Source organism: Sinocyclocheilus rhinocerous, unplaced genomic scaffold (assembly GCF_001515625.1).
Source record: "Sinocyclocheilus rhinocerous isolate Xijiao unplaced genomic scaffold, SAMN03320098_v1.1 scaffold729, whole genome shotgun sequence".
Classification (NCBI taxonomy): domain Eukaryota; kingdom Metazoa; phylum Chordata; class Actinopteri; order Cypriniformes; family Cyprinidae; genus Sinocyclocheilus; species Sinocyclocheilus rhinocerous.
Window position 1 is genome coordinate 259562 of NW_015664993.1, and position 23169 is coordinate 282730.

Consider the following 23169-nt stretch of genomic DNA (forward strand, 5'->3'; position numbering starts at 1 on the left):
CGGTTTCACAGAATAAAACGGAGCAAATAAAGTGTAATTATATTAATAAAAACAGTATTCTTCCACCAAACAATGTAGTTCCTCAGAAACAGTTGTGGTTCCAACAAAGTGGTTGCCGAGCAACACACAGAAGTAAACAAAGGTGTATGTTTGTAGAGTAATTTACAACAGCTTCGAATGCGGCTCAGCCAATCAGAATCAAGCACCGGAACTATCCGTTTTATAATATACGCTGTGTTAAAGGGTTTGGCATTTTCTGAAGACAACGTGAGCCGTGTTTCCAGTGTAAAACCACAACGGAACACTTCCCCTCAACAAGACACACTGCGGAATGAACAAAGTAATGTTAGAGGTTTGGTCAGATTGTTGAATGTAGTAATAGTGCTGGTTGCCTTAGCTCATGCTGGTAGTTTAGAGGCTAAAGGATTTGAGATGCGAGTCAGAAGCTGAGATGTTGATGAGCTGCCTCAAACAGAACTGCCAGTATTTGTTCTCTTGAGGACCCTGATTCATTTTCTTCAACTCCAGGGACTGTCCTAGTGTTGATTCGTATTAAAACAAATGCTTTTATTATTGTTGTTAGTATTATGATTACTTTTACAAAATCAAACCTAAACCATGTGTTCATTTTTGTTATATTTAAGTGTTGCATAAATGCAGATTTAAAGGGGCTGTTAAATATATATATTTTTTATTTCCTGTAACATAAACAGAATTACCATTAATAATTTTTTCTAATATAAATGCAAAGAAATCCCTTGAATTATACAATACTTGAAGACTATTTAAAGTCTTTTAAACCCCTGCACCTGAGTATCTCATGATCTCTTACTAGGGGTGCAACGGTTCGCGGAACAAAATCGAACCGTACGGTTCGGCACGCGCTAGGACCGCAGTTCAACTTAAATCTGACAACGCATCTGTAATATGGTTTGCTATAAATAACACGTAAAACAAACAGGGTTCGGCTAATGTATGTTTCTGTTGATGGATGCGCATTCTGACTTCGCGCACAGGCGAGACCTGAACAGCACATGTTGATATCGGTGTTTAAGCTAAACTCGTTTAAGCTTTGCCAGTTTAAACATTTAAGAGCCAGAGGACGTGAGCTCGCGCGTGCAGTGAGAAGATTTGTGCGTGCGCTCATCCGAAGCGCACAACCCCGCGCCTCAGAACGCGCGCAAATATTAAGCTTTCTCTGAAGTATTGTGTTTAAATGGACAAATTCACACAAAAATTATGTCAAAATGCCCGTCTTGGTAAGTATCCTATAGCAGACATAGCCGGCTGAACGTACAGTATCTGTGCACTGCATCAGTGCATTCTCTTAAAGTGACAGCACTTTCTTAATATTAATCAAACAGCAACAACAAAGAAATCACTCACTGCTCTTGATTGAATAGCTTTTGTAACTTTAATAAAGATTAATCTTTCATTTATACAGTCAAATATGCAATGCTGTTTTACATTTCATTACTTTATTCAATGTCTGTACCTGAAATTGTACAGAAAGGGTGGAGAGGGCGCTGCTCTTGTAGTGACCGACAGCACTGTGCCTCGTGTGCTTGGTGTTTGGAACTGTTTGTCCTTCTTTTTCGTCTCGGTTACGTGCTTTTGTCACACGGAGCATCTTTTTTTACTTTTAAAGGGGTCATATGATGCTGCTAAAAAGAACATTATTTGGTGTATTTGGTGTAATGAAATGTGTTTATGCGGTTTAAGGTTCAAAAAACACATTATTTTCCACATACTGTACATTATTGTTTCTCCTCTCTCTCCTGCCTTTCTGAAACGCATCGATTTTTACAAAGCTCATCGGTCTAAAAATTTTATAAAGAATATCTCTTTGGATTTGAGACTTTAGTCTTTGCAACTTTACAGATCTTCTTTATGCACCAAGAGCTTGTAACACTCCAAAGAGAAAGGAAAAATTGAAATTGCATCATATGACCCCTTTAATATATCGCAGTACTCATCAGATGGAATGGATTGGTTCTGGTTTTTGACGCTTTGGGCATTTTTTGGGGCTGTTTGGAGTGCTCAGGAATCCCCACGCTATCCAACGCTACAATACAGCTGGGAATTGCTGCTCCAATTGCCGGGGAATTATCCGAGGACTGTGGTGAACTGTAGTACAGACTTGCAAGGAAATACAAGGTATGAAAATTTGGATTTTAATATCAAGGTGAGGAAGAGGGGGAAACGCGGTGGAATACGACTCAAGGTAAAAAAGTTGGGGTTCAAGCGTATCCCACTGCCCAACATAATCCTCGCGAATGTGCAATCATTACGAAGTAAAATAAATTAACTGCAAGCAAATGTGCGCCATCTACGGGAGTACAGAGAAGCTTGTATGATTGCACTAACAGAGACCTGGTTAAACGGGAATGATTGTGACACTGAACTGTCTTTGGATGGTTTTGGAGCACCTCTATGGCTGGACCGTGACCCTTCAGTCACAGGGAAGTCTCGAGGAGGAGGTGTCTGTCTGTACGTGAACAATCGATGGGCAAAGACAGTGATTGTATGTGAGGAAATGTGCACCGCAGATATAGAACTATTGACTGTATCTATCCGGCCTTTCTATTTGCCAAGAGAATTTCAGCAACTTTTTATTTCAGTGGTATACATTCATTCGAAGTCTGATGTTCAGAAGGCAACGGAGATAATCAGTCAGCACGCCATCATAAAACACTTGATCTATGTTATGGGTCAATACCAGATGCATATAGATCCTTCCCATTGGTTGTGCGGACCATAATGCAGTCTCTTTGCAACCATGTTATAAATCAGTGTTGCAGAGAGCAAGGCCAGTTATTAGGACATCTCAAAGATGGACTGATGAGAACATCTTACAATTACAAGATTGCTTTGATCGCACCGAATGGGACATGTTTAAATCTTCTTGTGTAGACAATGATGAGTTAGCTGATGTTGTGAGTTCTTATATTCACTTCTGTGAAGAGTCTAGGAAATATGTAAAAATGTATTCAAATAATAAGCCTTGGGTGACAAAATCATTGAAATATGTTTTAAATAAGAAGAAACGGGTTTTTTATCAAGGCACAGATTTGGAAAAGTGTCAGGTAAATAAGGAAGTAAAACGAGAAATTAGGAGGGCAAAAAGGAAATATAAGGCATCAGTGGAGGAGAAGTTTATTAAGGGAAATATTCAGTCAGCATGGAAAGGAATTAAAGAAATGGCTGGTGCAAAAAATAAAGAACAAATAGAAATTACCTTGACAAAGTCTTTGACAGAAAATGGAGAGATAGCAAATGAATTTAATGACTTTTTTAGGAGATTTGATACACATGATTTTAATGACAGGTGTATGGATTTTTATTCTAATTTAAAAACAGAGGAATATATACAGATTGATAAAACCTTTGTTTTGAGAATTTTGCAAACCACCCAACAAAATAAAAGTCCTGGGCCTGATAAAGGGGGCCTGATAAAGTGAGTGGGAGAGTTTTACAGTTGGGGGTATCTGCTTTGTGTGAGAATAATGTCCTTAGGACGTCTTTGACTATTTTAGATGATACAGCTCACATTTTGCACTCAAGAGTTTGAACTCCTCCCCTCGGGCAGACGATATAGAGTGCCCAAGTGGAGTTGAAATTACAGAGAGTACCTGCAGTGTGGAAAAAATAGTATTTATAGATTTTGCATCCGCATTTAATACTATTATTCAACCACTTCTTTTAGCTGAACGTTTGTTGTCTGAATTTGATGTTCCTAGGGGCTTGGTGGCCTGGATTTGAGATTTTCTGACCAGAAGATCTCAAATAGTACGTGTAAATGGAGAATATTCCCAGGAGCTTTATTCCTCAGTGGGTTGCCCCCAAGGTCTTTCAAATGCAGTCTTGATTGTAAACAATTATTTGAAACATAAAGATATAGGTGTACTATGAATTTTAACATTATTTTAGTATATGACAAATGGTGCACTGTTAATGCACGGGTTTTTGTTTGTTTTTTGTTGTTGTGGTCGTTCGTTCATTCATTCTAGCAGTTTTGTCACGATGTCTTATAAACTTTTGTCTGTTTGTGAGGTTGATGCTGTATGAATTGCCCTGTGAAGGGACAAATAAAGATTTACTACTACTACTGTATTGTTAAAAGCGCTATATAAATAAAGGTGACTTGACTTGACAATGATAACTCAAATGTGGTGATCAAACACTTATAATGATGTGACAAACATAGGCCTACCAGGCAGACACATTATAAAATATGCCGACGATACAGTGGTGCTAAGCCTGTTAAAACAGGGTGATACGGAGCACGGGCCCATTCTGAACTATTTTTTGGATTGGTGTGAGAGTTCTTATTTACAAATTCATGTTTCCAAGACTAAAGACATGAATATAGAATTCTATAACTCTGTTGATATCCAATCTAAAATAGTTATTGCAGGTAAAGAAGTTGAGAAGGTCAACTCATACAAGTACTTGGGTACAGTTATTGACGATAAGCTAAGCTGGGTGGAAAACACAAACCTTGTTGTATCAAAGACACAAAAACGGTTATATTTACTGAGGAAGCTTAAGTGCTTTGATGTGGATAAATCTGTTTTGATAATGTTTTATAGATCTTTTATTCACTGTTTGTTTTATTTATATTTTTACTCTATGGTATTTATTTGTGCTGTTGCTTATAGTTAGATAGATTAATCTTATTTTCTTTATTTTTATTTGACAGTATAGTTTTTGCCTAAACATAGCGTATACCGAAACCGTGACTCTAAAACCGTGATACAAGCCGAACCGTGAGTAAGTTGAACCGTTCCACCCCTATCTCTTACTGATGTGCAGCACAGTAAACACAATGGAGAATACTTTGAGCTCTCGTGCTGTCTCTGTTGAATGCATGTGTTGTGTTTTGTTTTGTGCAGGTTGTGTCTTGCGTACGGAGGCTCGGATGTGACGCGGTGTTTTTTCTGGCTCATGCAGAGAGCCGGATTTCCCTTTAGAGAATGCCAACTCGGCAACAAAATGGACTGTATTTTACTGCAGCAGCTCAAAGAGTCCTTCTGCCATCTGGATCAGGTGATTCAGCCTTTTGTCAATATTCACTAGGTGTCACTTTGCTCTTAAATGGCTTAAAAGTGCTGTATTTAATGCAAGTAAAATACAGCCACATGTGAATGTTGTTATACTACAGTGAAACATAACCACAAGTCGATCCAAAACTAGTTCAGTTAGTGAAAAAAAATTTAAAAAACATGAAATTGAGTCTTGTATAAATATAAATAATTTTTTTATATATGTCTGTGAGTTCAGTATTTACGTCATATTATATTATATGCATATCATGCTTTGTAATCTGATGTATTGTTGATTTCTGTGCAGGATATTTCTGGGCTGCAGGATCACGAGTTTCGCACATGTTTCCCTGATTCCCCAGTGCTGCTGTATCAGCTACGATTAGGAGATGAGAAACTCCAGGTGGAGACGGACCGGATCTTGTGCCATTAGTGGTGGTTTAGCGCTTGTCTGCTAATTGGCATCTGCATTGTTCTGTTTGTTTGATAGGCTCCCATGGCATTATTCTACCCTGCTGCGTTTGGGATAGTGGGGCAGAAGATGACATCGCTGCTGCATCGCTCTCAAGGAGACGCAGAGGATGCACATGATGAGCACTTCCTCCTGACCACACAGAGCAAACAAGACCAGGTACAACTCTCTACAGTAACCTAGATTTCAGCTGATTGTGAGATTTCTGATTTGCCTGTGTTTAGAGGAAATCATTGGGTGGTGCAGAAGCACAATACTTACACGGCATGTCATTGCATTGCGCTGTTTCCCCACACTAATGCACAACAGCAAACATTCAGCCACTGCAGTCTGATTCATGTATGAACCAGTTCTGTTTCACCCCAGAGAGTCTAGGCCAGGGTTGTCCAAACTCGGTCCTGGAGGGCCGGTGTCCTGCAGAGTTCAGCTCCAGCTCGCCTCAACACACCTGTCTGGAAGTGTCTAGTGTGCCTAGTAAGGGCTTGATTAGCTGGTTCAGGTGTGTTTATTAGGGTTGGAGCTGAACTCTGCAGGACACCGGCCCTCCAGGACCGAGTTTGGAGACCCCTGATCAAGAGGATGTATCTGTCAGGCAGTTTACAACATTAGAGGATCGTCTGACAGACATTAATATAGTAATTATACTCAACAGTGCTAAAATAATCTGTAAAAATACAGAATTGTTAAGCATGATCAGCTGCAGAATCATTAAAGGAATAGTTCACTCAAAAATGAAAATTTGATGAAAATTTTCTCTAGCCTTTAATCTGCCTTCAGGTAGATGAGTTTGTTCATGGGAACAGATCTAGAGAAATTAGGGGTGTAACGGTACACTTATTCGTACCAAAAAATTTCGGTACAGGTCTTTCGGTTCGGTATGCATGTGTACGAACAAATACAGCATTGTTTTAAGCACTGCACGAGCGGAACTTCATTTGATACTTCCAGTTTTATATGTTGTTACTTTTGATAAGAAACAAAGTCTCATCCTTAATTATGTCCTTTTTTTTTTTTTAGGAAATTCAAACAATAAATGCCGTTTTGACGCTATTTGATGTGACGTGACAGATCGCCGTATAAACGCCTCAGTTCAAACGATCATCTCTTCCTCTTTACTACTAGTTATAACACAAAATAAACATGAATGAACATCTCGAGCCTCATGTATTCGCTCAATCAGTGTTTCAACCGCGGAAAGACGGCAATAAACAAAAACAGCTTGTAAACAAAACGTCACGTAGAGTTTAATTTACATCAGGAAGTCATCAGTGTCCACAGCTCGTTAGTGCGCGATAAATTAAGTCTAGAGAAGTGCATTTCACAAAATATTAGACTGTTATTTACCTGTTAGTGATGTCTTAATTATTTAATGTTTAAATTAATCTGTTATGAAATGAGTTATGAGAGGCACTGTGTCAATGAATATATTTCAACAACAAATAAAATGTTTATAATTTAGAATTTAATTTAAAAACTGCATTATGTGCAATTTCTATGTTTGCATACATTTTTTTTAAGTTGAGTGTTGATTATTATATTTAAAAATAATTAGTAATTAAATTTAAATTTGGGGTCTGTTGTTAACTGTAACCTTAAAGTAGGCCTAATGTAAAAGGGCTCACTATAGTTTAGAGCAGGGCTGCCCAAACTCGGTCCTGGAGGGCCGGTGTCCTGCAGAGTTTAGCTCTAACCCAAATTAAACACACCTGAACCAGCTAATCAAGCTCTTACTAGGCATACTACAAACTTAAAGGCAGGTGTGTTAAGGCAAGTTGGACCTAAACTCTGCAGGACACCGGCCCTCCAGGACCGAGTTTGGGCAGCCCTGTTTTAGAGTATAATCCGAGGTAGATTTTTATCCCTAAGAAAATTTGAATTATATCAGAATTTATTTAAAGTAAGAGCAATTTTGTTCTGTAAACCACTGTTTAAAAAAAAAAATATATGTTTAGTTTTTCCCCCTGCTGTATCAAAAATGTACTGAACCGTGACGTCAAAACTGAGGTACGTACCAAACCGTCATGTTTGTGTACCTTTACACCCCTAAGAAAAATGTAGCACTGCATCAGTGTCTCAGCAATGTATCCTCTGCAGTGAATGGGTGCCGTCAGAACGAGAGTCCAAACAGCTGATAAAAACATCACAATAATCCACAAGTAATCCACAGCACTCCAGTCCATCAGTTAACATCTGGAGAAGACAAAAACTGCGTGTTTGTAAAAAACAAATTTATAAATTTAAAATATTTTTCAAACCTTTGCTTCTGGCTAAAACACACGTTCTTTATCCATAATATTGCTTTCCCTAGTGAAAAATCTCATCCGAATCTAGAGAGAAATCTGCACAGAATCAAGCACCGTTCACAAGCCAAAACAGCTCTGAACAAATATGTGGGTGGATTTTGATCTGAAAGACAACAGGAGATGCACTTTTTATGGATTACATTTAGTCATTTAGCAGACACGTTTATCCGAAGCAACTTACAAATGAGGACAATAGAAGCAATCAAACCAACTGAGCAACAATATGCAAGTGCTGTAACAAGTCCTAGAGTGAGTCTAATGCAGCACACGATGCAAGGTTGACTTTATGGACTTTTTTATGGATTATGGACTCATATTTTATCTAGAAGTGAAAGTTTAAAGTTATAAACATTTAAATGATAGATTTCTTTCTTACAAACAAGCAGCTTCTGTCTTCTCCAGATGTTAACTGATGGACTGGAGTGCTGTGGATTATTGTGATGTTTTTATCAGCTGTTTGGACTCTCATTCTGACGGCACCCATTCACTGCAGAGCATCCATTGCTGACACACTGATGCAATGCTACATTTCTACAAATCTGATGAAGAAACAAACTCATTGACATCTTGGGTGGCCTGAGGATGAGCGCATTTTTAGCAAATTTCATTTCCGTGTGAATTATTCCTTTAATGTTTCTCTTCTTTTAGTGTGTTCAAACCGAACAGGATGAGGAATCGAGGTGTGTAACCTCAGCATGTTTCTCTCTCACACACAGTCTTCTAAAGCCACGACAGACCGCAAATTATTCCCTAAGCCTGCTGGGTTTGAGGGGGAAACCGACATGTGCGACCCATCGGAGAAGGGATATCTGACTCAGGATCTGGATTTGGGCCACGCTCAAGCCGAGTGCCTCGTCGGTGGGGCGGATGCAGAAGAAACATTGTCAGCTCTGTTGTCCAGGAAGACGGCCATGACTCAGTTTGAGGGAAAAGCACTTGGCATGGATAAAGCCATCTTACACAGCATTGACTCCTGCGGTAAATACTGACTTATATTTATCAACACGTGGGTAAATCTCTTAAAAACCCTGAGGGCAATCCTCACCTCCTAATTAAAGCTTAAAGATTGACGTGCTATTAAAACAATATTATGTATTATAAAACATTTCAGCCACCTCTAACTTGGGTCATACTATGGACATTACCTGAGTGGTGTAATAATTCTAAAATTATGTAAAAGTGAGCATATTGGTAAAATGAATGAAGAATCGAGACATTTATTCCAATTAACTTATAAATTCCTATATAAATGTCCAGACATAAAAGATAAGAGAACAAGTTGAAACAGATGGGTAAGCAAGAAACAGTATAGTACACAGGAAGTTTCCATGTTTTTCAAAGATTAAAGTGAATTTGTACAGGAAGGAAACATTGTCTTGAAGAAGATGATAGATTACAGTCACTCCACAAACATTCCTTACATAATTATATTTTTATATTTTGGTGCTGAAGCCTAACAGCATGTGTTTATGGGTCTATTTCCACAGCCTCGGATGAAACGAAGCGTAAGATGTACAGCTGTATTCTGGTAGTTGGTGGCGGGCTGCTGTTTGACGGAGCGCAAGAGTTTCTGCAGCATCGCGTCCTCAATAAGATGCCTCCATCTTTCCGTCGTCTGGTGGAGAACGTCGATGTCATCACACGACCAAAGGTGTGTAGGGAAACCTGTGTGTGTGTGTGTCTGTGTGTGTCTGTGTCTGTCTGTGTGTGTGTGTGTGTGTGTGTGTGTCAGCAGATTTTCAAAGAAGTTATTGATGACTTTGCTTTGAATAAAGGAGGAAAAGTGTCTTTGTAACCAGTGATTAAAGTGCTTTCATGAGTGCTCTGTGAGGAAGAGACTCAAATGTATTCAGTGTTTGTCTTCCTTACGCTGATTTAATGTTCTATACAGATGTCATGTAATTAAAACTTTGCTAATCATATTTGTTCCAAAACCATTAATATACATGCATATTTAAAGAGATAGTTCACCCAAAAATGAAACTTAGCTGTTATTGTACTCGCTCTCAGGCCATCCGAGGTGTAGGTGCCTTTTATTTCTTTAGTAGAACAGTTTTGAAGATTTTGAGCTGAAACTGTGCTCCTTGGTGATTCATAAAATGCAAGTCTGTGGCTGCAAAAAAAGGCAAAAACTATTGTCTGTGCAAGAAACTTTTTCAGTTCGTGTGTAGGATGAACTGAAAATGTTTGATTAAAAATCTGACGGTTTCTTATTTTATCAGTAAAGGTAGACGTCATATCATCTGAGGAAGTGCACTGCATATCTTACTGTACCTACTGTGACCTACTAGTAGGGCTGCACGATTATGACAAAAATCATAATTGTCGATTATTCCATTGAAATTGTAATTGCGATTATTAAAGTGGTCATAACCACAATTTACATTGAATGATTTTTACTTGTCTAGAAAATCATTCTTGATTCTTAAATTTTTAGATATTTTGGCTGAAAACAAGACCAAAAAACTAAGTAAGAAAAGCATTTTTTGCAGTGTGGCATCCATAATTGTAACTGCGATTAGACATTTGATTAATTGTGCAGCCCTACCTACTAGCTAGTAGTTACTCAGCCTCTAGTGTGAATTTTACACCCAAGTATGAATGGCTCCACCTTACCCAGGAGTCACTGACTTTAGCTTCTCACTGACTGTAGTGTAGTGTGACTTGCTGCATTGTGATAAATAAGAGACTATTCCCGTGCAGGACATGGATCCTCGTGTGATAGCGTGGAAGGGTGGAGCCGTGCTGGCGTGTTTGGACACCACGCAGGAGCTCTGGATTCACCAGCGAGAGTGGCAGCGCTTCGGTGTGCGGATGCTCCGTGAGCGGGCCGCCTTTGTCTGGTGATGTCTTCGTGACGTGGATTTAATCTGCTTGTTTTTATTTTTGGGGATGTCAATCTGGCAGTATGATGCTATTAACAATGTAAAGGTTGAACAATCATCTTGCAAATAATTTGTTTAGGATGATAATAAATTGAATAGCTGTTTATGAAAAAAACGTGGCTGTTTTTCATAACTATTAAGCATTTTTGTATCATTTTCAATTTTCTCCACTCTAACCAGGAAAAAAAAAACATGCACTGTAACAGTTGATGTAAATTGTTTCTTACAAAAGTAATATGTATTTAAAAGATACTTATTAAAAGTTGTTCTTTATCTTTAAAGTTGCTATTTTAAGTTTTATACAGCAGTTCTGGTCCTGGAATCTGATTGGCTGAGCAACGTTGGTGTAGTAGCATCCCATAATGTAATAAATGCACATAGTGTAATAAGTCATATGTAATCTACTAATTTTCTCAAAAAATGTCACATTGTGACAGTGTGATAATGCTTAGGCTCAAACATTTATTACATTATTAAATGAACTGTAGTCTTGTAAGTTAAATGTTATAAATATTAATTGTAATCTAAAGTAAAACAGTATCAGTTAATAACATTGTTGCATAATGTAGCAAGTTATTTTATGAGAAATCTATTACATTATGAACCCCCAAAAAGGATTTCTATGTGGCAACTGCTGAGAAACCATGACACTGTTTACATTTATGCATTTAGCAGATGCTTAAAGCAACTTACAGTAGAGGAACATAAGCGATTTAGAGCCAACAAAATTTGTAATATACAATGCCTTATGTTTATTAGATGGCTAGATTAGTAACCAGGCTAGAGCAGCGGAGCGATTAAGAGATTATTAGGATATTTGTGTGTGTGTGTGTGTGTATAGGGCATTGCTTTAAGGCAGTTGGAGTGGTTAGGTGCTTGAAGAAATGCTGTGTCTTCAGCTGCTGCTTGAACGTTATGATGCTCTCAGCAGTTCAGGAGGTCGGCAGCTCATTCCACCTTCGATGATCCAATTCAACCATACTAATAAGCAAAAATGACTTTTACATTTGCCAAAAATACAACTTTTTTAATATTAAAAACTTAACAAGCAAGCCCATCCCAGATTAGACAAAGTAACGCAGAAATAACATAATGCATTACTTTCTGTAAAATGTGACTAAGCAACACAATTAGTTACTTTTTTAGGGAGTAACACAATAATGTAATGCAAAAGTTACTATCTCCAACACTGACCCGGAGTAAGTTGCTTCAGAAGAAATGCAAGTCAGATGTGTAAATGAATCCAGAACCCAAGGGGATCCAGAACCGGGTTGAGTTCAGCTGTTCATTTGTGACACAAACAATCAAACAGTGTTTGCTCAAAGCGGAGGTGTTGAGGTTAGCAGCCTGAACTTTAGCCTACACTGTGCAGTGTATGTGATGTTTTACACAAGTTAGCAGACCTTCATTAGGATCCTCTATTCCAGCATAAGAATGCTTCCATAGGCACAGCTGAATAAATGAAAAGCTTTCCTTTATTAAACCACGAAGAGCTGGATCAGTTATGCCTTCTATCACTACATGTGCAGGAGATCATATGAATGTTGAAGTGGTCAGAGTCCACGCATCACACTAAACAAGGTCACTGCAAACCAGACAAACCAGCTCAGAGTACAGATAAGGGCAGATTTCATGATCACCCCCCTGAAAATAACAGGCAGGCGTGTTGAAGCAAGAGTTGGAACTGAAGCCTGAAGGAAGGAGAACGCCTCAGGAGCAGGTCTGGCTCCATATCTTTTAGGATAAACGCAATGGAAAATAAACACAAAGTCACTTAATAGGAAGAGATATGCCTTCTATCACTACATGTGCAGGAGATCATATGAATGTTGAAGTGGTCAGAGTCCACGCATCACACTAAACAAGGTCACTGCAAACCAGCTCAGAGTACAGATAAGGGCAGATTTCATGATCCCCCCCCCTGAAAATAACAGGCAGGTGTGTTGAAGCAAGAGTTGGAACTGAAGCCTGAAGGAAGGAGAACGCCTCAGGAGCAGGTCTGGCTCCATATCTTTTAGGATAAACGCAATGGAAAATAAACACAAAGTCACTTAATAGGACGAGAGATAAGGATTTTTGCCCTGTTTGTAGGATTGAGCCAGGCTGACAGACTTTGCACAAGACGGGAAGTCTGTATTTTCTTCCAGCTGCTCCAGGGTGTTTTTGCAGTAGAAGCACCCCGGCAGCGCTGGGCTCTGGACCGCTCCACTCAACAGCTGCCGATGGAGCTTCTTCAAGTCTCTCGGCAGAACGAACGTCCTGCAGCCTCTGAGCTCGGTCTGCACGCTCTTCTCATCATGCTCCAGGTTGATGACCCAGAACTTGTCCCGGCCGTGTGGGTCATGGGCAGCACTGGTAACGAGGTTGAGGGCCAGGGCAAAAAGATTGCTGGCAGAAGCTGAAACTGTGTCATCTGGCATGCCAGGAACTAGTTTGGATTTAAGGTCGTCTGCAAAGAGAAGTATTCAAAAAAATAATAATATATATATAACTAAGTTCTCGTTCACACACAAGTTTACATTAAAACACACGAGTTACAAAAACAGTGGGTTATGTCTGTGAAGGTAAACAGCTGGGAAATAAATTGCATGTTTATTTTAGATTTGTGTGGCAATATACAGTAAATAAATCAATAAATCCACTGCTCTGTTGTCTCCTCTGAGGCTGGGACTCTAAACAGTGTTCTGTGCTCGTTTGTGCAGCCAAACACAGAACAGTTAACATGTTTTGCTCAAACTTTCGCCATGGCATTAGAACTAATACACCGTTGTCGCTTGCGAAATCAAAATGACGGCACCGTGGGTGTAAACTTAAGTTACTGGGTTTATCTTTTTCACGTTTCCTTGGTTGGTAGATGCACTGAGGACCTGATTATAGCACTTAAAAACTGGAAAAGTCAGATTTTCATGATATGTCACCTATAAAAAAAAAAAACAGCCGAATTCTGTCACAAGCCCCTACAGATTCTTGAGTGTGACCCAAATGCACTGTTGCTGGCATGAAACACAAACTTTGTTACCGGTGTGTGAGCGTTGAGGTGCTGAGATGAGGAGCACTCTCTCGGAGAGGTCGGCCTGTGTGTTGAGCCAGCGGAGCGGCCCTTGTTCTGCTAGACTTCCTCTCTCCCACATGTCGATGACGACGCATACTCCACCACGACTCTGCAGACTGTCAGCCAGGAGCATCACAGAGCGCTGAAACACACTGTCTACTGCAGGGTACACGAGCAGCACGCGCACGGACGCAGCGCGCCTCGATCCACGAACCCAGCGGAAGCTTTGACCTGAGAGAGTGATCAGAGTAACATACTAACACACTACTCTTACCGCTTCTGCAGTCTGTGTCCAGAGGCCTGCTCTGCTTTTTCAGGCTCATGAAGGTGGATTGGTTTTAGAGCAAAGTGACATATATCTAATGCAATAAAGTGACTGCACCTGTATCTCCTGCACCAGCTTAAAGCACTTCACAGTGACATCATCTGAGAGACAAAGGCCCAATTCTACCCCTTAGCCCTTCCCCTTTCCCCCCCTCTCGATTCTCTTTTGGTTGGAGGGGTAGGGTAAGGGGAAGGGCCAGATAGCCCTTCAAACAAAGATTTTTCGGGAGCCCACTTCAAACGAAGGGGTATGAATTATCTCAGCGTAAACCGGCTACAGCGGCAAAATGGCTGCCCGAGCGAACAAAAAGACACATAAATGTAAGCATTTTTGGCATTAATAAAGATTTTAACGAAAAGTAATCATTTGTTTTATGTTACATTCAATCGTGAGTTCATATTTACGGTCATGTTACTCAAAGAAATGTTTGCAAAAAATCGCTAAAGTTTGCTAACCTCATATCATTACTGACTGCAGGATAGTGCCACAACATAGGCTATTTTCATGTCTGATCAGGGTGATAATAACCACCATAGACATTGAGGAGGGCTAGTACCCCCAATAATTATAAATCGCTAAACCCTTTTCTGAAATATTGCCAATTCGAGAGAGTGAGAGAGAGATGAAAGTTGCGTGTGAACGTACGGCTGTGCGTTTCTCTTTTTAGAGTGAGTTTACTTCAAAAACAGCGATTTTATCCTCTAGTTGCTGGAAAACATAACGAGCGATTCAGTATGTAAACTGTTATTAATAAAAGTCATGGGGCAGCGTTGTATATATATGTGTGTGTGTGTGTGTCAGTAAGCAGCGCATTAATATAGATCGGTAATTAAAGGCTTTAATGCACACCAGCACATATACGTATAGTAGTGGTGTCCCAATTCTTAGGGGAATATTTTCACCCCTACCCCTTGATACACTGTTTCAAGGGACAAGGGGAAGGGGTATAAAATAGAATTGGGATTGGGCCAAAATCTGCTGCTCATGTTTGGCTGCTCGCTGTAGATGTTATACTTTCACGTGCACAAGCTCCAGAGTTCATCAATAGCTCTGGATCAAACCCGGAGTTGACAGAAATCGTCTAAACTGTGTGTCAACTCTAAGCCTACTCTGAAACAGGCCACTGGAGATATGTCCATAATATCTCATATTTCAACTATTACTGACCACATCCCTGTGTGTAGAGGTGTAAAATTTGAAAGCAAGTTTTAAATCCTTTTCTTTTCACTTACACGTGATGCAGCAACAGAGAAGCAGGAAGAGAAGCACCAGCACACATCCAACACCAATGTCCAAAGCAGATCTGTCTGGAATAAAACACCCCGAGAGTAAGCACAGAATTGCGCTGAACAGAGAAGCAGTGAAACGAGAAGATGAGTTACAGGATACTCACTCGGACAGTTCACTTTTTGAGCCTCCGATTCTCTTGCTTTCGGACAGTCTTTAAAGTGAGGCTTTATCTGCCATTATATAAAACCAGATCAGTGTTAGTAAAATCCTTCTTTATTATATGTTTATAGCTATTTCTATAGTATATTTTTGATCTTTTGTCTTTTTTGGGGGTGGGGGTGGGGGTGAGGGGACAGGTCAAGGAGAGACGGGAAGTGAAAGGATACAAAAGGGATGTATTTGCAGAGAATATGTTATGAAATGAATTTTAATTGTTCTTATTCCACTGGAATTTTAGTTTTCAGCAACATTTTGTAAGGTTTTATGATTTACCAGATATCTGTATTGGAAAACAAAACTACTGACGGAGAAAATGACTTCCCACATATTTTGACCAATGAGATTGGATAATGTTTGATTAACACTAGATTAGGGAACACATATTCACTATTAATTGAGAGTTTTCCCTCAATAAACTCCTAATTTGCTGCTTATTGATATTAAGTAATGCAGTTGTTGTAGGGGTTATGTTTAGGTATGGGGTAGGATTAAGGGATCTAGAAGATGGTCATGCATTAATATGTACTTTATAAGTACTAATAAACTGCCAGTATGCTATAATACGCATGCTAATAAGCAACTAGTTAATAGTGAAGAGTGTTCTCTAATTCATAATAATTAATCTTATAAAACATCTATCAATTTCTAGCCACTGAAAAATGTCCATGACGTTTCCGTTAAATGTCCAGGTTTTTTTCTTGACCAAATAACCCTGCATGCATTCTAATAAAGCATATATTATTTTGAGGCTATATGATGTGCATCACAGACATCATTCAGGTAAAGATTAGGTCTTATTTTTTAGTTACCCTTATCTCAAGGTCTTCACAGGGACCCATGTATTCCATGTATTCTAGTTCCACTTCACATTTTTCTATTTTGCATTCCTGCAAGACAAAGAAACAAATATGAAAAAAATGACTGCACAAACTTTTTCCACTTGTTTTTCACTTGTTTATACTTAAAACAAGTGAAAATAATCTGCCAGTGCAGCGTATACAATATACACAAGTAAATTTAGCAAATTTATTTAAATGTTTTTTACGGTGACGCGCCACACACATATAATTTTTTCCACTCAATTATGTCATAATAACGAGATGCCATGTCGTTAAAACGACAACTTTTTCTCGTTAAACGACATCTTTTCTCGTAATAACGTTATGTCGTTAAAACGGCATAATTATCTCGTTAACCCTCAAGCATCCTTCGTATAGCAGCCCTTAATTGGTCCTTAGTGGATCTTCCATAAAATAAAAAACTATCAATTTATGCAATTTTTGTGATTTATTTTACTTCAGTATATATATATATATATATATATATATAGATATATATATATATTCCTGTAAGTTCAGACAGCGAAAACCTTAAAATTTGGTGACTTTGGTGACATATGATGGTATAAAAATATAAAAATATCAAAAATATCAATAGCCAGAATTTGGCTATATTACTCAATGGCTGCATATACTGTAGGCTGAAATAATTGTTGTAATGAACTTAACCTCTTAAGTTTTAGATCTGATCACAAGTTAAAATTGTAGAATTAAAAAAAAACAAAAAAAACACACATTTGTGTTGGGTGAGACTTAAGCCGACGTGGATCAGCTGAGAGTCAAGCTTGACTGACGTGACCTGATGTGACGCTGAGCTTGACTTTTGTCATATTTTCCAGCTGGTTGAAGTGTTGATTTGTCCTTTAAATTAGTTTTAGCATGAAATGAAATGTTGAGGAGAAACATACCCCTTTCCCTCCAACAGGTTTTAGCAGTGGATGTGTGCTGTTTGTCAGTACGATGGTGTGTCTGTCCGCCACGAGGCTCGTATTGAAGCTCACCACTATTTTATCTCCATGAAGCACTGAATAAATGTCAGCATTCCACTGAACTTCAGCTAGCAAGTCAATCAAACAGAAGAACAGTCAGTCGCCAAAACACTGAACAGCATGTGATGAAACCACTAGCACTGTGTATTAAACTTCATTGTGTGAATGATGCCTCAAATCATGTGTGCTGCTGTTATTGAACTCATCAGACGCACAGTTTTCGCCTTTCCACCTCGATCACAAGCTTACCTTGACATCAGAGCTGTGTCTGAAATGCCCCGTCCCCGTATATAGTGCACTATTTCAGACATTAACACATTTAGAAGTGAGTTTGCATGTTGACCCTGTGGAGCTGTGGTTTTCCCCACAAACCAAACACATGCAGTATAGGTCAACCGGAGACACTAACTAGTGTGAGAGTGAATGCGTGAGTCTATTAATTGAATGAAATGGACTATATGACATTCACTAAATAGGGAATGATGAACGAGGAGATATAGCACAGAATATTGCAGACTTGAGGCCAACTCAAACATCATGGCAGTGCGTTTTGCACGTCTGAGCACCGCTCTCATTTGCATATAATATTTCAGGAAGAGCCTGTAGATCTCAAATGAAACTTTAAACACAATGGGTGGAAGCTCATCGATTTGGTGGCATTCCTGTCTGTCTCTAATAATGTCTCGCCACGTAGAAAAGAGGAGATAAAAGGAGTGGCTATAAGAGCAAATAAATCTAACCTGTTTGGGTCATCTTTTCATATTCTTCATTCGCTCCATCAGACGGTGTTGGAATATTATAGGCAGATATGTAATAACTGGTTGAAGGACAAACAGATACATTTGGCACAGTGAAACTGAACCATAACTGTCAATCAAGAGAAGAAAAAGATTAGGACACTTACGCTGTAAAACAAACAAACAAAAAACAACTTTTAATTGGTTAACAGTACTTTCCCTTACTATGCATGGCGTGTTGTAGTACTAACAGGACAAGTGTAATTGTACAGTAAAATACTGTTGAATGTACAGTTTTTGGAAGAAAAAAGAACAAGTCATTTATGATAAAAAATAAATAAATAAAAATTATATTTACATTCCCAGAAGTGACACATTTGATTTGTTGAAATAACTACCTTTCTTCTTAGGTTTTTCTTATCAGTCATGTAGATTAGGGTTTATGTCACATCTTGTGTTAAATGAATGTTTAATTCATTATTAATTTAGTGTCAAGTGCGTTGCCATGACAATGTGCAGCTTCTATTATTATGATGGTTAAAGGATCAAAACAGTTCAGTAGCAGTGTGGTTATGCTAACTCAGTAAAACAGGGCTGTTGGTGGATTTACTGGTTTGTTTGTTTTGTTTAACGGTTTTAAACTGTCAAAAAAAAGAGGTTGTTCTATAAAGCTGTTCACATTTTTACTGTAATTTTACAGATTGTTTTTACAGTGTCTGTGAGGCTCGGTGTTCTCCGACTGTGATGTTGTAGTAAAGGCACTGATGACCAGTGTTAGGGAAAGTTACTTTTAAAAGTAATGCGTTACAATATTGCGTTACTCCATGAAAAAGTAGCTAATTACGTTACTTAGTTACTTTTTATGGAAAGTAATGTGGTACGTTACTTTTGTGTTACTTTTTAAATCTGGACGGGGCTTGCTTGTTTGTTTTTCAAATAAAAAAGTTCTGTTTTTGGCAAATATAAAAGCTTTTTCACACCAAAAGTGAAATGAAAGTAAAGTAAGGAAGGAAAGTAAATTTACGTCCGTACAGTAGAATGCAGAAGAAGAAATTTCAACACACTTCAGCAATAAAAAAAGACACACAAATGTTTGTCTAGAGTAATTTTTGCTTATTTGTATGGTTGCACTGGATCATCGAAGGTCAGAAGCAAAGACATTGGTTAGTATTTGTAATATTTGTGTTGTTTAACATTTAATTATTGAAGGTTTGCGTCATATTCTGAGTTGCGTTATTTTTATTCATTTTGAGGAATACTGAATCGGTTTTTGTTTTTTGTGAGTGAGATGAATTAATGCATATTCATATTTATTTTAGAACTACAGTAACATCTTCTGATTTCTCTCAACATGGGGACAGGAGAGCTGTCAATCAATAAAAAAATTTAAAAAAGTAACTTGCATTACTTATTTGAAAAAGTAACTATGATATTCTCTTGTAAATTAAAAAGTAATGCGTTACTTTACTAGTTACTTGAAAAAAGTAATCTGATTACGTAACTCGCGTTACTTGCATTGCGTTACCCCCGACACTGCTGATGACTAGTAGTTCAGTTCACCATTTCTGTCCTTTCTTTACCTGTTCTTGACCAGTGAGGTTGATTCGCTCGGAGGTAAATGGAGGCTGGTACTGACATCTGTAATGTGAGTCAGACTCTCTAGAAAGTGTTATCCATGTGCCAATAAGACTGTGAATGCTGCCTAAGAAGACAATGTTCAAATTGACATTATGTACAACTCCAAAATATTCACTATTAACATTTGCAATTTATAGCCTCATAAATTGACAGCCTTTGCCATTCACACTGGCTTTTACCTGCTCCCATGATGCAACACAAACAACATATACACATCATTAAAAGTGGTAGATGGCCACTGTCCGACAAACTTCAGCTTAACTGCAAACCATCTGCTGAAGTCATGTAGTGATATTTGTAGAGCGGTGTGATCTGATGTGAAACTAATGTGATCAGCTGGAATTGCGTCTGATCAGGCTTTTCTCTTTTCCGTTTGCAAAAAGCATTTTTCATGATTCTGCAGTTTTTAATCACATGTTACTTGGGGAAGTCGTGGCCTAATGGTTAGAGAGTCGGACTCGTAACCCAAAGGTTGCGGGTTCGAGTCTCGTACCGGCAGGGATTGTAGGTGGGGGGGGTGAATGTACAGCGCTCTCTCCCACCTTCAATACCACGACTGAGGTGCCCTTGAGCAAGGCACTGCTCCCCGGGCGCTGCAGCATAATTGGCTGCCCACTGCTCCGGGTGTGTGTTCACGGTGTGTGTGTGTTCACTGCTGTGTGTGTGCACTTTGGATGGGATAAATGCAGAGCACTAATTCCTAGTATGGGTCACCATACTTGGCCACATGTCACGTCACTTACTTTTCAGCGTATAGTAATTTACTGTGTAGTTTAACAGTTTCATTAAACACTTCGTAAAGTGTCACACGTCATTCCAGCCATATGAGACACATTTTTACCACATGAAAATTTTTTCTGAAAACAGTGCTGTGCCCCATCATTCACCTCATTACTGACGGCCCTGCTGGGACGTTTAAGACGATCCCTCTGAATCATGAAGCAGCATCTGATGGCACTCAGCATCACATCAATCAGACAGCTCATTTCAAACCGGACGTCAGTCGTTATCTTGAAAAGAATGAGCAGCACTTCCTCCCTCACCAAAACTACCTCTGCCACAGGACCAGTGATAACCCAAGGCTTGTTTTTCATAAAACATCCTACAATTACCTGATAATGAAAAAACCCTAAATGATGAAACATTCTGTAACAAGCGATATCTCTGACTGATGTCAAGCTGATGTGCATACAAAATATTTCAACAATCACTGCTTTCTACTAACAAAACCATCTTGTGCCAGTTAACTAAATAAATAAGTAAAATGAGAAAATACAAAAGTCGCTTTTTCATCAAATGTGTTTTAAAATGATAACACAATGTGACATTACATTTTGATGGTTCTTCTGTAATTCTGTGGTGCTCATTATTATTGTACTATCTATTTTCATGTAGCATCAATATTTTGGTAAATATTTAGGGCGGGTAAATTTTAGAACTTCTGTCTTTAATTATGAAACATTGATTTATTACAGATGAGTTTTTGCTAATTTTGCATGATTTTTTTTTTTACAAATTTTGATTTTGCAAAGATGGGAAAATTCTAGAACATTCCATAATATTCTGGGACTAGTCATAAAAGACAAAAATCATCCAGCATACAACACTCCTGAAATTTTGGACGACTCATTTTTGCCAACTGTTTATGTTAAACTTGTTTTTAGCTCAGAATTATGCATGTACCATGTCATTTTTTATCATGAGTAATAACAGATTAGCTTGTATAAATTGTCAACATCATTTTTTAGTTTTAGTTTTTATGAGCACTGTTAATGACACACAAAAAGTAATGTGATTTCGTATTCAGCATGTCAAACTTCATAAAGAAACATTAAAAATAAAACTTTTATAAAACTTTGTTTCACTGTGTAATTAATATGGGTACATATTGATCATGTACATAATATTGCACATCAAGTGAATCTTGTTTCCCATAATTCCATCAATGACTATTTCTCATGAATTCCAAAGACATTTATTCACCAACCAGAAAAGAGACATGTGTATGACTGAATAAACTCAGAAAGAATCAAAACCACACAGAACTAAAAAAAAAAATCACTTACTGTGATGTCACTTACTATCAATATTAATGGACCATCTTATAATGAGAGAGGTTTGAGATTCACTCAGCTCCGCAGTCAGCTCATGTAAGGGTGAAGGGTTAGATTTATGGTTTTCAAACCATTCGTTGGGTATTTCATCCTCTAAAAAAAATAAATACATACAAATAAATAAATAAATAAGAAGAAGAAATAGAAGAAAGAAAGAAGGAAAGATGTACTTTAACACTTACCATCTTTGTTACATGTGGCAACCTGTGAATATCAAAAGAGATAAATGGTTTAATTAAGCTCTGATCAAATGATTTTTATAAAATATTTCTGCTATGAGATGACAGTGTACTTACTATACCGAGAGAACTGCTGTCTGAAGTTGTCCACTGGATTAAAAATAAAAAAGCAACAATTTCCCTCATGCAGTCTAGAAGTTCCATTTGAACAGACCTGAACACAAATCTCTGTTGAAATGAGCCGTAGCTCTGCTTTTATATCTTCTCCAACAGAAAACGCCCACACACCACATGCACACAGCAGCAGATTGTCATCAGCCTCTCACAAATCACACAACAGTTCATGACTGTACTGCTGTCTTCCAGAAAAAACCCTCCTCATAGAAAACATTAAGTCGCCTTTATTTATACAGCGCTTTATACAATACAGATTGTGTCAAAGCAGCTTTACAGTGTTAAACAGGAAAATAGTTTGTCGATAATGCAAGAGGACAATAACAAAGATTCATTTTTCAGCTAAAGTCAGTTCATTGATGATTCAGTGATGTCATCATCCAGTTCAGCTCTCGTCCAATAGTGTCTGTGCAATCAGTCAAGCGTCTCCAACTAAGCAAGCCAAAGGCAACAGTGGCAAGGAATCAAAACTCCATCTGTGACAGAAACCAGGCTTAGTCGGGAGCCAGCTCTCCTTTGGACAGACGAATCCAGCATGGCATGGTTTAATGCCAGGCTGCAACACAGGTCAGATTGTGCAGAGGACTCGTATGGTTCCTGTGGTCTTGTGCCGATGTGTTGTCGAGGTGACGAGGTCTTTGCAGGGGATCTGTCTCTGGAGCTCATCTAGTTGACATGGTCTCCGCTGACATTCAGGGCTGTAGAGTTCGTCTCTAGCTGCTGATCCACCATCTGGACTGGATACAGACTGGATCTGGTGGCTACGGTGACCTCTGAATAAGACTGAAAGAGATTAATATTAGTGTAGATGCCATTCTTTTTATGATGTAGTGAGTACATCGGGCGTTATGGGAAGTGTTCTCAGAAAAAATATCTATCTAGTTAATTTAATGTCAATTTCATTTAAAATTACTCTAGAATATTTACTAATGTTAATACATATTTAATAGTATATTCTTATAAGATTA

General features: G+C 38.4%; 2 protein-coding genes across 3 annotated transcripts in view; one reads left to right on the forward strand and one right to left on the reverse strand.

The window, feature by feature from the left end:
- actr8 (actin related protein 8) overlaps positions 1–10895 on the forward strand; it is a 20151-nt gene extending 9256 nt beyond the window's left edge. The window contains exons 8-13 of the mRNA XM_016541505.1: positions 4896–5049; positions 5353–5448; positions 5536–5676; positions 8537–8798; positions 9308–9471; positions 10524–10895. Coding sequence (XP_016396991.1) covers positions 4896–5049; positions 5353–5448; positions 5536–5676; positions 8537–8798; positions 9308–9471; positions 10524–10667 — 961 coding nt within the window. The 3' untranslated portion in view covers positions 10668–10895. The remainder of the gene's footprint in view (positions 1–4895; positions 5050–5352; positions 5449–5535; positions 5677–8536; positions 8799–9307; positions 9472–10523) is intronic.
- A 1473-nt stretch (positions 10896–12368) lies between these two features.
- On the reverse strand, positions 12369–22238 carry il17rb (interleukin 17 receptor B). Of its 2 annotated transcripts, XM_016541507.1 has the most exons (12): positions 22145–22238; positions 22031–22052; positions 21816–21941; positions 19677–19798; positions 18100–18226; positions 17279–17427; positions 16341–16418; positions 15476–15542; positions 15315–15389; positions 13725–13988; positions 12757–13154; positions 12369–12479 (listed from the first exon to the last, which is right to left on the reverse strand). In XM_016541507.1, the coding sequence occupies exons 1-11, from the start codon at positions 22229–22231 to the stop codon at positions 12757–12759; spliced, it is 1515 nt and encodes a 504-aa protein (XP_016396993.1). In that variant the 5' UTR covers positions 22232–22238; the 3' UTR covers positions 12369–12479. The 2 variants fall into 2 exon arrangements, with proteins under 2 accessions (XP_016396993.1, XP_016396992.1); XM_016541506.1 differs by lacking the exon at positions 12369–12479 and having other exon boundaries at positions 12503–13154.
- Positions 22239–23169: the final 931 nt, after the last annotated feature.

Bases quoted from the DNA above. Each gene is read 5' to 3' on its own strand.
- il17rb (XM_016541507.1), bottom strand. From the start codon at position 22,231: ATGGAACTTCTAGACTGCATGAGGGAAATTGTTGCTTTTTTATTTTTA. The intron at 22,053-22,144 runs GTAAGTACACTG...TGATATTCACAG, and splicing joins ACAGCAGTTCTCTCGGTATA to GTTGCCACATGTAACAAAGA. The intron at 15,390-15,475 runs GTGAGTATCCTG...GTTTTATTCCAG, and splicing joins TCAAAAAGTGAACTGTCCGA to ACAGATCTGCTTTGGACATT.